The sequence below is a fragment of the Thunnus maccoyii genome, chromosome 16 (assembly GCF_910596095.1).
Source record: "Thunnus maccoyii chromosome 16, fThuMac1.1, whole genome shotgun sequence".
NCBI classification, from domain to species: domain Eukaryota; kingdom Metazoa; phylum Chordata; class Actinopteri; order Scombriformes; family Scombridae; genus Thunnus; species Thunnus maccoyii.
In genome coordinates, this window is record NC_056548.1 from 3530431 (window position 1) to 3544219 (window position 13789).

At 39.2% G+C, this 13789-nt stretch overlaps 1 protein-coding gene across 1 annotated transcript in view; it reads left to right on the forward strand.

Moving 5' to 3' along the window:
- Nucleotides 1-13789, forward strand: part of syne2b (spectrin repeat containing, nuclear envelope 2b) — a 170572-nt gene that overhangs the window by 120539 nt on the left and 36244 nt on the right. Inside the window, exons 111-116 of the mRNA XM_042388688.1 lie at nt 635-866; nt 1678-1872; nt 4318-4443; nt 5489-5644; nt 8365-8523; nt 10547-10713. Coding sequence (XP_042244622.1) covers nt 635-866; nt 1678-1872; nt 4318-4443; nt 5489-5644; nt 8365-8523; nt 10547-10713 — 1035 coding nt within the window. The remainder of the gene's footprint in view (nt 1-634; nt 867-1677; nt 1873-4317; nt 4444-5488; nt 5645-8364; nt 8524-10546; nt 10714-13789) is intronic.

Genomic DNA, 13789 nt, shown 5'->3' on the forward strand with positions numbered 1-13789 from the left:
CTGTTTTCACTTCATTATTCTTATTTAAATTGGAAAACCAAACTGTATTCTTGACTAGAGTCTCAGTTCTTCCCTGGTTACACACATCTGACCTTTGACATTTAGTCATTCCTGCATGTTGAAATAACAATCTGACATTTCCTCTAATACATCCTGGATTTAAATATGTTATGAGAACTTCAATAGAAGAAGTTGCAAAGTGTTAGTGGTCTAATTAGTGGTGTTATCATCCCTCCTAATCATACTGATCATCAGAAGATCCCTTCATAATGCACTTACAATGTAAATGATGGGGGACAGAATCCACAGTCCTCGTTTTGAGAAAAAATTTACTTAAAAGATATATAATAGCATCAAATTCCCTCTTTGTGTTTCCCTGTTGAGCTGCGGTGGAAGTATAGTAACAAAAAGAGGGACATTGATACTAAAAAGACTGTAACGTTGAAAGATATCTACTTGATTTGACTCATTTGGATGCTGAAGCTTCATATTAGCTTCAGATAAACTTTTAAATCCATTTTTGCACAGAAGGAGGACTGTGGATTTTGTCCTCCATCACTTCCATTGTAAGTGCATTATGAAGGGATGTTTCACTATTGTTTTCATGACATTTTAAATGTGTGATTGCATCTAGGAGCGACTTCATCCTGAAGCTGGCTCAGCTCAGGGAGCACTGGCAGGGTGCGGTGCAGCGGGCGGACCAGCGGCGCTCTTTAGTGGAAGGGTTGGTAAAACACTGGCACCTGTACAGCCGCAGCCTGAGGAAGCTGCAGAGGTTCCTGTCGGACACTCAGACCCTCCTGCCCCCCGCGGGGCCGCCCCGCTGCAGCCTGCAGCAGCTCCGACGCTCCCTGCAGGACCTCCAGGTGAGACTCCGGGTGAAAAACAGGCAATCGACAGGAAGAAGATGGAAACATCAGGGAATTTATGAAGCAGGAGAACATCAAAATGTGTTTAATAACTTGTTTCAAACACCAACTGACAGACAGACAACTGAAATTCTCTCAGATAAAATGACACAAATCAAATGTTTTGTAGTTAAAATACTATAATATAAAGTTATATTAATGGATTGGAAAGACTCAACAAACATGCAGTACAAATACCTGAAAACTGTATTTACAGTAAGTGCTGAACATCATTCATTTCCAGCTCTGTCCCTGATTTTTAAAACCACTTTTTGCCATTTTCAGACCTTTACAAACCCAGAAATGATCAACATGTTATTCTGTACAGTCTTCTAATGGTCTCTGAATGCTGCAGGTGGTTGTTTTATTCAGAATAAGATCAGTCTGAACTACTGACAGAAACAACCAGCTGCTTAAAGCTCAGCCAGTAGGCTGATTTGAGATTTAAGAAAGTGAAAAACGACTGCTGCTGATTGCATTTACATGAGAACAAAGACAAATGAAATGAGGCAAATGAGTCTTTGATTAGCATGAAAGGTGAGTGAGGAGATTTGAACTGAGTGTGAATGATAATAGAGGAAACAGATCACTTTATTGTCCTGCAGCGTGTTGATAGCTGCTCTAATAAAAGGGACCAGTTTGCTCTTCACTCATTAAACCACAAACAGAACAACTCACTGGTTGGCTCACTGGTTGGCTCACTGGTTGGCTGACTGGTTGGCTCACTGGTTAACCCCTTTTTTTTCTTCCTGCTTCTATTGATCTTCAGCACACAGAGCTGTTGTTCCAGAGGTATCAGTGCAGCTTCATCCACACTCTGGAGGTCGGCCGGCAGCTCTTCTCCATGGGGGACGAGGAGACCCAGACTCAGCTCCAGGCGGATCTGGGGACCTTGCAGGAGGAGTGGGACAACCTCCACAGCCTGCTGGGCAGGAGGATGGACCTCACCGAGGCTATCGTCAAGGTACTCAGTCACTTCCTGCCAAGTTCTTATAACTCAATCCAGATTAAATGATACTTCCAGGAGCGTTTTGTAGGTGTTCCTCACTGCGAGACTCTTGAGATGTTTACTTTCAACTATTAGTTGATTAATCAATCTGAAGAATATTAATCGGCAACTAATTTCATAATTTAATAACCGTTTTAGTCATTTTTTTTAAGCAAAATTACCAAACATTAGCTGGTTCCGGCTTCTCAGAAAAGCGAGGATTTGATTTTCTTTTGTTGTTCATGAGAGTAAAGCGAATATATTTGGGTTTCTGACTGTTTGTCATACAAAAACAAGACATTTGAAGGTCATCTTGAGAGGCAAATTTCACTAATTTTATAGATTTTATAGACCAAATGATTCATTGATTAAATAAGAAAATGATCGTTACTTGTTTCAGCTGCTTTTCTGAAATGTTTGTCTTGGAGTTGTTCTGCTCTTGGTCAGTATAAAACTCCAAAGGCTCTGTTTTTAATTATCTGTTTTGGTCCATTTTGTCTTATTTTGTCAATACATTATTTCAATAGATGAATTGGTTTAGCGTATTTATCTGAAGTTTTCTGAAAGTTTCCCTACGATGCTTCTTTTGACTTCATTACAGTCCTCAGTCATTTAAAAACAGCTGCATTGTTTTAACATTTATATGCGTTTTTTTTATGTGTTTCAATTTGATACATTACCATAAAATTCAGCTGAGCACATATAGTGCTGAAAACTGTCTGATGGCAACAAAAACATAAAGAATATGAGCAGAATACTAAAGAAAATCTTGTCTGTAATTCAGTTTTCTGCCTTTTCTTCTCTTTCTGAGAACGTATCATATTTTTGACAAATCAGAAACTGAATCTCAGAGCAGATCATCCTACATCAGGTTATTTATTACCTGTCAGCTGTGAAGTTATCAGTGGTTTGTGTTGGAGGTTCAGCTGTGTGAAACCCAACCAGTGGGCTCCAGTCAATAAAAGGAAGAATGGAAGGTCAGATTTCACTGGAAAATACAAAATCAATGAAATTTAAGAAAGGTGATCTGTTCAGTCAGAGAGACGGCAGCACTGCTGGTCCCTCGACACACTTACATCACCTGCTATGGATCCTGATCTCTCTTTGTTTGGTTCTTTAGTTTTACCAGAATATTATTAAAATCTAAAAGATCATTTGGTCAAAGTATGCAATGTATTATATTTTATTTCTAATTCTATGACTGAAGATAAAATGTGACCATTTTAATAGATTGTAATAAAATGACTGTGATGTAATTTGTCTCTTTGGAAGACAGTAAGATCAAATGTTCTGGATGAAGTTTATGAATCTGACTGATCCATACAGACACTTCTTCATCTTACTGTGTAATTACGGTCTTTGTCAATGATACACATGATGAAAGACCCATCAATTAAAGTAAAGTACAGAAACCCCTTTACAAGCAGAACAACACCAGGCGCTTGATTATTGTTCCTCTCAATACAAACTCAGTGTCCAGTTAGCCGCCACATTTCTACTTTCTTTTTGTTGTTTTTTTGGAAATAACTGTATACAGAAGCTGATAAAGATGATCAATCCTCTCAGCTGTGGTTTTTAGTCATTTGGTCGTTCAGTTTGTGGTCATCATGTGTTGATGGGAACACTTGGTTTGCTTTCACCAGCAGATTAGAAACACAGGAAGAGCGGTTTTATTCATACATTCTTCCACTCCCAGCAATACTACAAGCATGTACTGTTTGTCACTGATACATTCACTTGTACAGTTCATGTTAAGCGCTTTATTCAAAGACACTTGTCTGTTTATTCTATTTAGAATCACAGCAAATTTTGACAGATTAAAACACAAAACAAAAACATTAAAATAGTTCTAGGTCCACTATAGCTGACATCATTCAAATATCCTCTTGTAGACACTTAGTGAAACTAAACTACATACCTGTATGTGCTGAATGCATTTCCTTCCTCATAAAACATTTGCTAAAGTATTTTAAATCCTGTATTTACATCACGTTAACTAGCCTGCAGGCTGCTTCTTCTTCTCTGCAAGCAAATGTTGGCGCATTGCTGCGTTTCTTGGTGCATTACAACCACCTGTAGACCAGCGGATGCACGACACAAACAAAGCAGCTCCACAGTGCTACTAGAGGTCAGAAACAGGCTTCCTTTAAGCAGGAGACATGGAGGAATAGTAAACAACAATACGGACCGACACCTGTCCTCTCTGCCTGTTCTGGATCTGGATCTGTCCCCCTGTAGCCTCTGATGGTTTCTCTGTGCCAAGTTAATCCAATCTGCTGTAATTAATGACACAGGACATGTTTAGAAAGTGAAGACAATAGAAGCGTGATTGTTTTCCTGTCATTCTCAAAGCCAAGAATCCACAGCACTGATGTGATCTGTGTGATGGGTTTTTACTTTTTATTATTTATCGTGTCTCAGAACTGGGAGCGCTGCGAGGCCGGACTGGCAGACAGCGTGCTGCAGCTGAAGGACGTGAAGACCAGGCTGAACCAGTCGATGCCAGAGTGTGACGACGAGCTGCAGAACGCTGAGAAATTCAACAAGGTACAGAAAAACGTCTGCAAAACACCTGAAAAAGACTTTTAATGTACATGAGTTTTATTTACTCAGATGAGGTGTTGAAGTGTTTGTGTTCTGTATTGTCAGAATTTTTTGGGTTTTTTTGTAGTATGAAGTAATTTGAAGGAATTTCCTGAGTGTCACTGAAAGAGGGACGTTTCCACAATTTCACAAAATACATGGATTTTTTTAAAAGTTCAGCTTCACTGTGCAAAACGATATTTGTGCAGAGTTTGTTTACACATTCATCTGGAAGAGTAGATGTAGAATTATTTTTTTTATATCTTAAAACATGTCTGGAGGGGATTAAACTGTTTAAAGGAACAGATCATGGATGTCAATTTGTCTCCTCACATCCAAAAGTTAATGTGTTCACTGCTGCATGAAGACACTTTAGTGACTAGTTTACAACAAACAGTGTGCTTATCTGATGATGAATGCTCATCATCTTCATTCTTTCCAAGTAAAACAAAAAAAGAAAGATAATTAGACAGAAAACTACAGAGCGGTTTCATTGCAAGTGGAGTTAAATCTGATTTTCACACAGTTTTTAACCCTTATAACCTACTCCTGTTGGGGCCATCTTCTGCCTAAATAACAAAACAAACAGAAGTGTTGTAACATTAAACTGTGGAGGAAATACAAACACACATTCAGCCTGCAGACAGTTTGTTTGTGAAACATTCACTTCCATCCCCTTGAGGGAAAAAAAGCCAAGTTTGAAACAGGTTTGACTCAAAACTCATCTTCTCCGACCCATCAGAGAGCCTTTTTTATCCTCCACCCTTCCCTCAAACCCCTCCCCCCTTTGACATCACCCCTCCCCCGGCCCGGCCCAGCCCGGCCTGCAGCCTGCTGCCGCCTGTGGCCCTTAATCCTCTCTCTGGGCGGGGAGAAACAAAGGGGCCGGTCAGAGAGAGACATTAGGGAGTAGCGAGTGTGTGTGTGTGTGTGTGTGAGAGAGAGCGGAGCTGTGGAGGGGGTCTCTGACTGGGTTTGTTGTGGTGGTTCGGTGTGTTATGGTATGCAGGAGAACGAGGACTCCCTGGAGGACTGGGCTGAGAGCCTGACGGAGCTGAGCACCATGAAGACCGATCTGTCCCAGTACATCATCGCGGACGACGTCCTGCTGCTGCAGGAGCAGGTGGAGCACCTGCACTGCCAGTGGGAGGAACTCTGCCTCAAGGTTAGTCTCTACTCTAGACTCAAACTAGACTCATGCCTAAAACTGAAAACAGGCTGGATTTCATCCTCTGAAGTACTTTAGGATGCCTTCTGCTCATCTAATCACCTCCTTTTTACCTTGCTTGCTCTGAAAAAGCTTCTTTCCCTGTTTATCTGCTTTTATATAGTAAAATCTTTATTTCACTGAGCTCCTGACGCTTGTATTCCTCACTGATATTTGCTGCTTGTAGTTTAGATGAATTTATTTGGAGTGACATCGACTGAATGTCTAAAATGTAAAAGTACTTGACTGGAAACATGTGAGTGAATGATCCAGTGTTCACCAAGTTCGTTCACCATCTTCGCTAAAAAATGTTTTTAGTCACATCTGTGATCCAGCTTGAAACAAATACAGTTAAATAATTAAGGAAAGACATATCAAGGCATCGCTGATGTAGAGATTTATAGTAAGTGAAAGATCATCAAACTTTCTTCTTCTTCTGAGACACATTTTTAGCCCCTTTAACATGTGGTTTCCTTTAGTATCTCCTCTAAAGTAGCTTTAAAGTTAGAAAAATGTCAACTTGTTCCTTCTCTTCAATGAAATAATATCTTATAAATATATTCAAACGCAAGAAAATGTGTTTTTGTGGTTGAACCTTTCAGTTGTTTATGCATCATTTTATACACTCAGTCATATGTGGTGTCTGTGGAAACGTTGGGATCTCCACTATAATTTAAAATAAAGTTCTGTGGGTTCGAACAGTGTTTTGCACAGCATGAATACATTTGAATCAAATGTAGAAGTCATTTTAAGGTAGCCGTGGTGCAAAGATCAATATAAAGCGTACAAGGAGAGTGTAAGACCAAAAACAAGAGTCATTGGTGAGGAGACTTATATTAAGAATGACTTTTTCTGTGTTCCTTTAAACCTTTTTTTTGAAAACCAGGCGTGTAGATGGTTAATCATTGAAGAGCTAACACGTGTAACCAGCAGCTTTGTTTTGTTAGAGTGTGTGTGTGTGTGTGCGTTTTGGGACAGCAGACAAGAGACGATTTAGCTCCTCAAACTGCTCCAGGATGAAGCGAGGGAGGGAGGGAGGGAGGGAGGGGAAAGTTGTTTTTTTTAGAGGCTTAAAGGCTAAATGCAGAAGCTTAATTTTCTTTTTTAAAATCAAAGGCTGTTTTAGAAAAAAAAAAAAAAAGGGAGTCATCTGACTCGTTTGTGACCGTTCTCACGTCTCACAATTTACAACCTGCTTTTCCACAGAGTTTCTTTGTCTGTTTTCCAGTCATTCGTGTTAAAAGTCTGAGCCATTAATGAGCAGTGAAGTTAGTAAATCTAAGTGAGTCTTTAGAGGGCGTCTGAACGACCAACAGGTCTGAATAGGGGGGTAATGATGGTTGAGGGGGGGTGAGGAGGGCGGGTGTTGTAGGAACAGATGGTGACAGGAGAGAAATGTTGAAATGAGCATCAGGATGAAGAGCTTTTGTATTTAAATGAGTTTTAGGGGGAGGGGGGGAGTAATAGTGATCGTACTCACTTTCACTTTTTACTGTCTCTCTGTTTGTTTTTGACTCAGTATTTGCTTCTTTGTTTGTGTATTTGCACACGCAGCCCTATGTGAGACTGTCTAATCCACATCAAGCCTCCTACTGAGAGTTTAGGAAAGTTACTGAGTGCTGCTTGATACTGGAGCTGCAAATTTAACCCGAGATACATTTAAGTCTTCATCGTTTTAAGTGTTGAAACATTTTGTTTTTAAATACTCCTGATAAAGGATAAATCTTACCTTTCTGCGGTTTGTCCTGGAATGTTTGACGAGGGGAAAACACCAACTTTAACTTGGTCTTCAGTTCAGTCGTCACTGGACACAAGAGGCAGCCAGGAGGCCAAAAATATGTGGACAATTTGTTTAATTTCTGTACAAAACAAGGCTCTGAACAGGCAAACATTGTTGCCCTAATTATTCTCCTAATCAAGGTTATAGTGACCAAAAGTTTGGCTTTATCATTAAATATGTGCATTGAACCCAACTGTGCATTGCTTCTTTCAGCCATATTTGATTTTTGGGTCTTCTTGCAACTTAGCTTTGTGTCATAAGTATCGTTATATCAGAAATAAGTTTAATGTACAATGTATAATAATACACTTTATCCATATCTCACGTATCATGTAAGTGATAACCATAACTGCATATAACTTAGTGAAGTTACAAAGAGCTTTACAAGAATTTTTTTTTTTTTTTTTAAAAAAGCAAATGCAAGAGGGAAAAAAGTAATGAAATCATAAAACACAAGGAAGATAAAATAATATTTGATGCAGATAAAAACATAAAATGTCTGGAGGCTCCAGCTGCAAAGGTCTGATCAACCTTAAAGGCCAATTCATTAGTCAGCAGATGGGATGTAGGAATGACCTGCAAGACTGAACAAATCAGTGAAATACTCTGAAAGTGAAACCATTTAACCAGTTAACTTTCCCTCCAATAAAGAGCTTTAAACTTTTCAAAATAAGAAACATCCGAGTGTGTTTCTTGTACTGTTGGGCTTATGTGTATCATGATTGTAACATGACAGCATGCGCACAAATTAAATTAAACTGATATAAAAATTAAAAAAAACATCCGGTGCCCCTCAGTTGCATGTGTATCAGTAATAACAGGAGATAGATTAGGCATATAAGCATCTTAAAGTAACAAAGCTTATTTCATTTCTCTCCTCCAATCCTCTTTGTGTCAGGTGTCTCTGCGTAAACAGGAGATCGCAGACCGTCTGAACGCTTGGATCATCTTCAACGAGAAGAACAAGGAGCTGTGCGAGTGGCTGACGCAGATGGAGAACAAGGTGGCGCACAACTCCGACCTCAACATTGAGGAGATGGTGGAGAAACTCAAGAAGGTGGGGGGAGGCTGCGGCAAAGACACACACACACACACACACACACACACACATCGATACTCAGCAGCTCGTTAGATCGGCCTGATGATTGGATTAACATCATTTCACGCTTTTCCATCACATCCCCTAAAATGATCAAAGTGTGTTCATACAATGAACCAAAGTGGAAAAGCTGCACTTTCAATAAGGCTGCAAGAGCATCAATTCAAGGAAAACAGTTGTTTTTGGTCCAATTTTGTCGCTCCTGTCAGCAAAATATCTCAAAAACTGCTTTCAGTGTGGATTTTTGGTGTCTGATTTTTCAAAAAAAGTATCAGTAAATATTGTGAGAAAGGAATGTTGTTATTTATGTACTTTTTTTTCTCACGAACTAGCGCTCCTACTTGAATGAAAACATCCCATGACTGCATAAAACTACATGTTAATATCCAAATGCAGAGTAAACAGCTTTCTAAAATATTAGAATAACTTATTTAGAAGATTGTGTTATGTCTGTGAGTTTCTGGTTATATATATATTTATTATTGCAATGATATTGTAAAGAGAGCATGAACATAAAGTAAAAGACTAAATCAACACCATGAACTCAAGAGCTTTTATACATATTATATGTAAGTAAAATAAACTAGACTTACAGTAGTATGATAAAAGGTAAACTGGAAGCTGTGTTTATGAGATATAGTTAGAGCTGCAACCATTAGTCCATTAATCAATCAACAGAAAATTAATCACCAACTGTTTTGATAATTGATTCATCGTTTTGAGTCATTTTTTTAAGGAAATTTCTCTGATTCCAGCTTCTCAAATATGAATAGCTTCTAGTTTCTTTAGTCCTTTATGATTGTAAACTGAATATCTTTGGGTTTGTGGACTGTTGGTCGGGACAAAAGAAGTTTCTGACATGTTATAGACCGAACAACTTATTAATTTATCTAGAAATAATCGTAAGTTGCAGCTCTTGACAATAAATAGCTTAAAAAATAACTTTTTTTTTTAATATTGTACACCCAGTCGATCCATTGATCAGATTGAGGTATGTCACCAATAGCATTCTAGCTTTTCTAGTTATTTTGTGATATTTGTTGCAGTCTCTGTCGCTATAGAAAATCTTTAATAAGCAAAACATGAACTCAAAAAAGTTTTGAAGTGGAAGATACATTTTGCTTTTTATGATTTAGAGTTTCTTCATCCCATGTGACTGTTTGAACCCCACCGGGTTCATTTTGCTGTGTCATTCAGTCACTCTGTGTCGGGACGTGACGGTCTGAGCTTTTCAAAAAGCTGCGAATTCCCTCCTGATTGTTAAAGAGCCGACAGCTGTTTCAGCCCCAGCAGGGCCACGCGGGTTTGTTTTGTGTCAAACTCGCGGCCCGTTTCATTTGTTTTCCGCATGTGTGGGGGGCGGTGAAGAGGAGGAGGAGGAGGAGGGGGGGAGGGGGGGTGGAGCGAAGTCAAATCTATTGGTGTTACTGAAGCTCACAGTTATTGCCCTGGCAGGAGGGCTTTAAACCTTTTTCAAGCTTTGGAGCTTTAAATTGATTTGCCCCCAGGACGCAGGAGCTGTGTTACTTTCTGGCAAATTTCCAAAGTCAGACATTGTCATGAGTTTTTTTTTGCCTAAAAAGTTGTTTTAAATAGGGATGTATTGAAAGCTAAATGAACTTAAATGCATTTACTCATTTTATTGTTTGTTTGTTTGAGTTTATACATTTTTTTAGGCAGAAATGTGTGTAAACAGAATGTTAATGGGCTTCATTTCTGTAGTAAGTAGTTTCAGTTTTATACATGTTACATGAAAAGTTGGTATTGTAAGGGAACAAATGAATTAATAGATGGCAGAATTGTTCTTGGTTTGATTCATGGTTGTGTTTGTCAAATAGTTTATGCTACTTTAAAGCTAATACTGTCCTTTATGTTAGCATTGATAATAATACCACTTTACTAGAACTGTTAGAGAAATGATAAAATGTCTCATATGTGTGAGTTTGGAAATCTAAACTCTTGTTCTTTCTTCCTCTGTTAGGATTGTATGGAGGAGATCAACCTCTTCAGTGAGAATAAAACCCACCTGAAGCAGCTTGGAGAACAACTCATCACCGCCAGCAACAAGACCAAGGAGACGGAGATCAACGACAAGCTGAAGGACATCAACGACCGCTGGCAGCATCTGTTTGACCACATAGAGGCCAGGTAGGAAACCAAAGCAAAAAAGAAGATATAGATGCATTGCTTGAGTTTGAGAATTCAGCTTCAAGTTTTTTTTGAAGGTTTTCAAAAAGAGTTTCCCAGCTGTGTGAGCTATTTGAGGGGACAGTAGAGTCAATTGGTCTGCCTGTTGATCCAACACTTGGGTTTAGATTAGTAGTAGATTATTTTCACTAAATATTGAATGCTAACATTAGCATACATGCTCAATGATAAGACACTAGCATGCTTAAAGGTACATGCTAAACGTTTACATATTAACAAGCTTACAGTTAAGGACCTGATATACTCCAGACGTGACAGCCGGGTGAACAGAGGACACACACACACAGTTCTGTTTATACTACATTGAGTGTCTGTGTAAGTGGATGTTGTTCACACATGTGTAGTTTGCATGATGTATGCTATTCAGGGACATGATGGTCTACTATTCATAAAATTTTGGCTGTACAGAAATGTCTTGGAGGATGTTGGAAACATTAGCATTTAGCTCAAAGCGTAATGTAACAGTAGCCAGCAGGTACAGTGCTGTTCAGTGAGTAAACCTCACGCTAACAGGTGTTAGCATCCGTGAGTTTTAGCCTCCTCTCCTTCAACCTTTCCGAGGTTGTGAGTTCGTGTCCAGTGCGGGACGCTGAGTCTGACTGAATCCAGCTTAGACTAATGAAAGTTTAAAGTGTTCCATTAACTGGCTTCTACTGGGGAATTTTGTCTCTTTTTTTTTTTTTACTGTAGTTCACATGACTCTGTTGATCAATAACCACAAGATCAGCCCTTCTTGTAAAGCGACTCTAAGTATTTCCCTGCTGGGATACTAACAGCAACTCTGTACCTTTAACTGCTGCTTTCTCTTATAAAGAGTACTGTTGTTATTCATTGTTGTTCTTGCAATGACATTGAACAGTTCTGGATTAAAATCATCCTGTAGTCGCTGCAGCATGAGGGATAAGATGGAAAACCTCTTTTTAAGAATGAGATTTTTTATGAAATAACTGTTCTTATTGCATGATCTTTGAGACACTCTAAGTTCAGGTAAGTATAGATCTTTTAAGGTGGAATGTATAGCAATGTTTAGACTCTGAAAATGATTTCTTGCCTCCACTTTGCCACAAATGCTTCTTAAAAATAAGACCACATTTCCCATAAAACCCATAAAAACCTGCGCAGCTTTATCTGCAAGTTGTCGGTTTTCTCTCTGAGAACAAGAGCAGGCAGAGCACAGCTGTTTTTTCTACTGTGGCTGCAGATTAAAGTATGAAAAGCTCAGAGCAAACAGAGGATAGAGTGATATTATTTATTAATCCATAAATGCAAATCTCATTCCAACACACACAGAGGACAGAGAGGAGTGGTGGCTGTATGCAGAGGAGCTGCTGAAATATCTATCCAGCAGCTTAGTGCCACTTTACTGCTGATCTACATGGAGCAGCATTATGCAGTGTTTGACTGATAGGTTTGAGAACAAGGTCGAGATAAATGCTGAGAATGAGCCGGCTGTGAATGGCTGTGAATATTAAGCGAAACGGAGGTGGTGAATCGTATGAGACTCGTTTTTTCAACCACTTCTGAAGGCAAAAGAGTCGCTTAATGTCACACCTGGACACGCCGGGTCAAATGCTGCATAATATGGGCGCGATTGTCAGATAGCTGGTTTCAAATGTTAGAAAGATTCAGACACGGCTGCCCTTGATTCTGTCGTCAGAAAGGGGGTTTAAGGTGCTGTTAGAAAAGTTTTTTTAGCTAATTTAACTGACCAAGAACACAGTCTTATGCACAGTAGAGCACTGCTTTTCAACACGGGGTCGCAAGATGATTGACAGGATGGGAAAGCAGAGATAAAATATTTCTGCTACGATATATATTTATTCTTTCTAGTCTTGCAGGATAATTGCATCTCTTCAGACCTCTTAAAGTTATATAATTATAAAACTCTGTGAAAATTCTCAGTCATGCAGGTCATTGTTTATCCAAAAGTGTTGAGTCAAGAGCAACTGCTTTGTTGCTGCGTCACATGACAGACAAGAGGACTAAAGAACCACACGTGACCTCGACAACTCTGATGGTGTAAAGAACCCAACAAGGGTCAAATACCTGGGACTCCTCAGGTCAGTCAGTCAGTGCTGAAGAAGCCTTTTTGGAGGAGAGTTGAAATGTTTTCAAGAATCTACAACTAGTCCAGTTGCTCTCTGGATAGAATTTATAAAGGTATAACAAGGAAATATATACTTCTTGGTATATGACGAGGGGTTGCAAGTAGACAGGTTTCATTTTAAGGGGTCACAAGTCAGAAAGGTTGGTAATCACTTGATAAAAGGTTATTTAGAGGCTTTAGTTCATCTGGATTCCCGCTGGCTTCTTCGTCTTCATTGGCTAATCCTCCAGGGTCAGCGCCATGGTCAAGAATACTTAGACGGTGGTCTCTGATGTTTAATCCATATTTTTCACTCTGCAACCTTTATTTCTTGATAATTAAGTTGGGTTTTTTGCAATTTGCCTCTATGCTTGGTGCTAAGCAGTGTTTGATTTCTTCTTCTGTGGATTTCTCTGTTGATTCTTTGTCTGTTTTGCCATCGACGGCCATCAAAGCTCTTGCTAGTTCTTCCTCTTTTCAATATAAAGAAACCAGAAGTACATTTTTCATGTGATTTGAGGGTGTTTATGGGGAAACAAAGACATTAACTGGCTGTATTTTATCAATGACACAAGAAAAACAAGCATGACCCTACAATAAAACGTTGCAGATTTTGACATCGGTGTCAATCAGAGTTCAGTGCTACACATGTGACTTTTGGCTTCATCATTTCACTGATGCAATAATATGAATCTTCTGCCAGCAGTTTGCTTCAGTTTGAGTGTTTTGATCAGATTATCTGGATAATTATGTGTTCTTTTACCGCTAGCAAAGGCTGATCTCAGAAACAAGTATTAGTGGAGGGTTTTGACCTTCTTGCTGTCTGTTAGTAACTTTGCTTTCTCATAGTCAAACAGAACAGTAATTATGTCCTCTCTGTGCAGCAGAGTGGATGCAGGGAGGTGGAGTGCACAACAATTACTGGTGCAT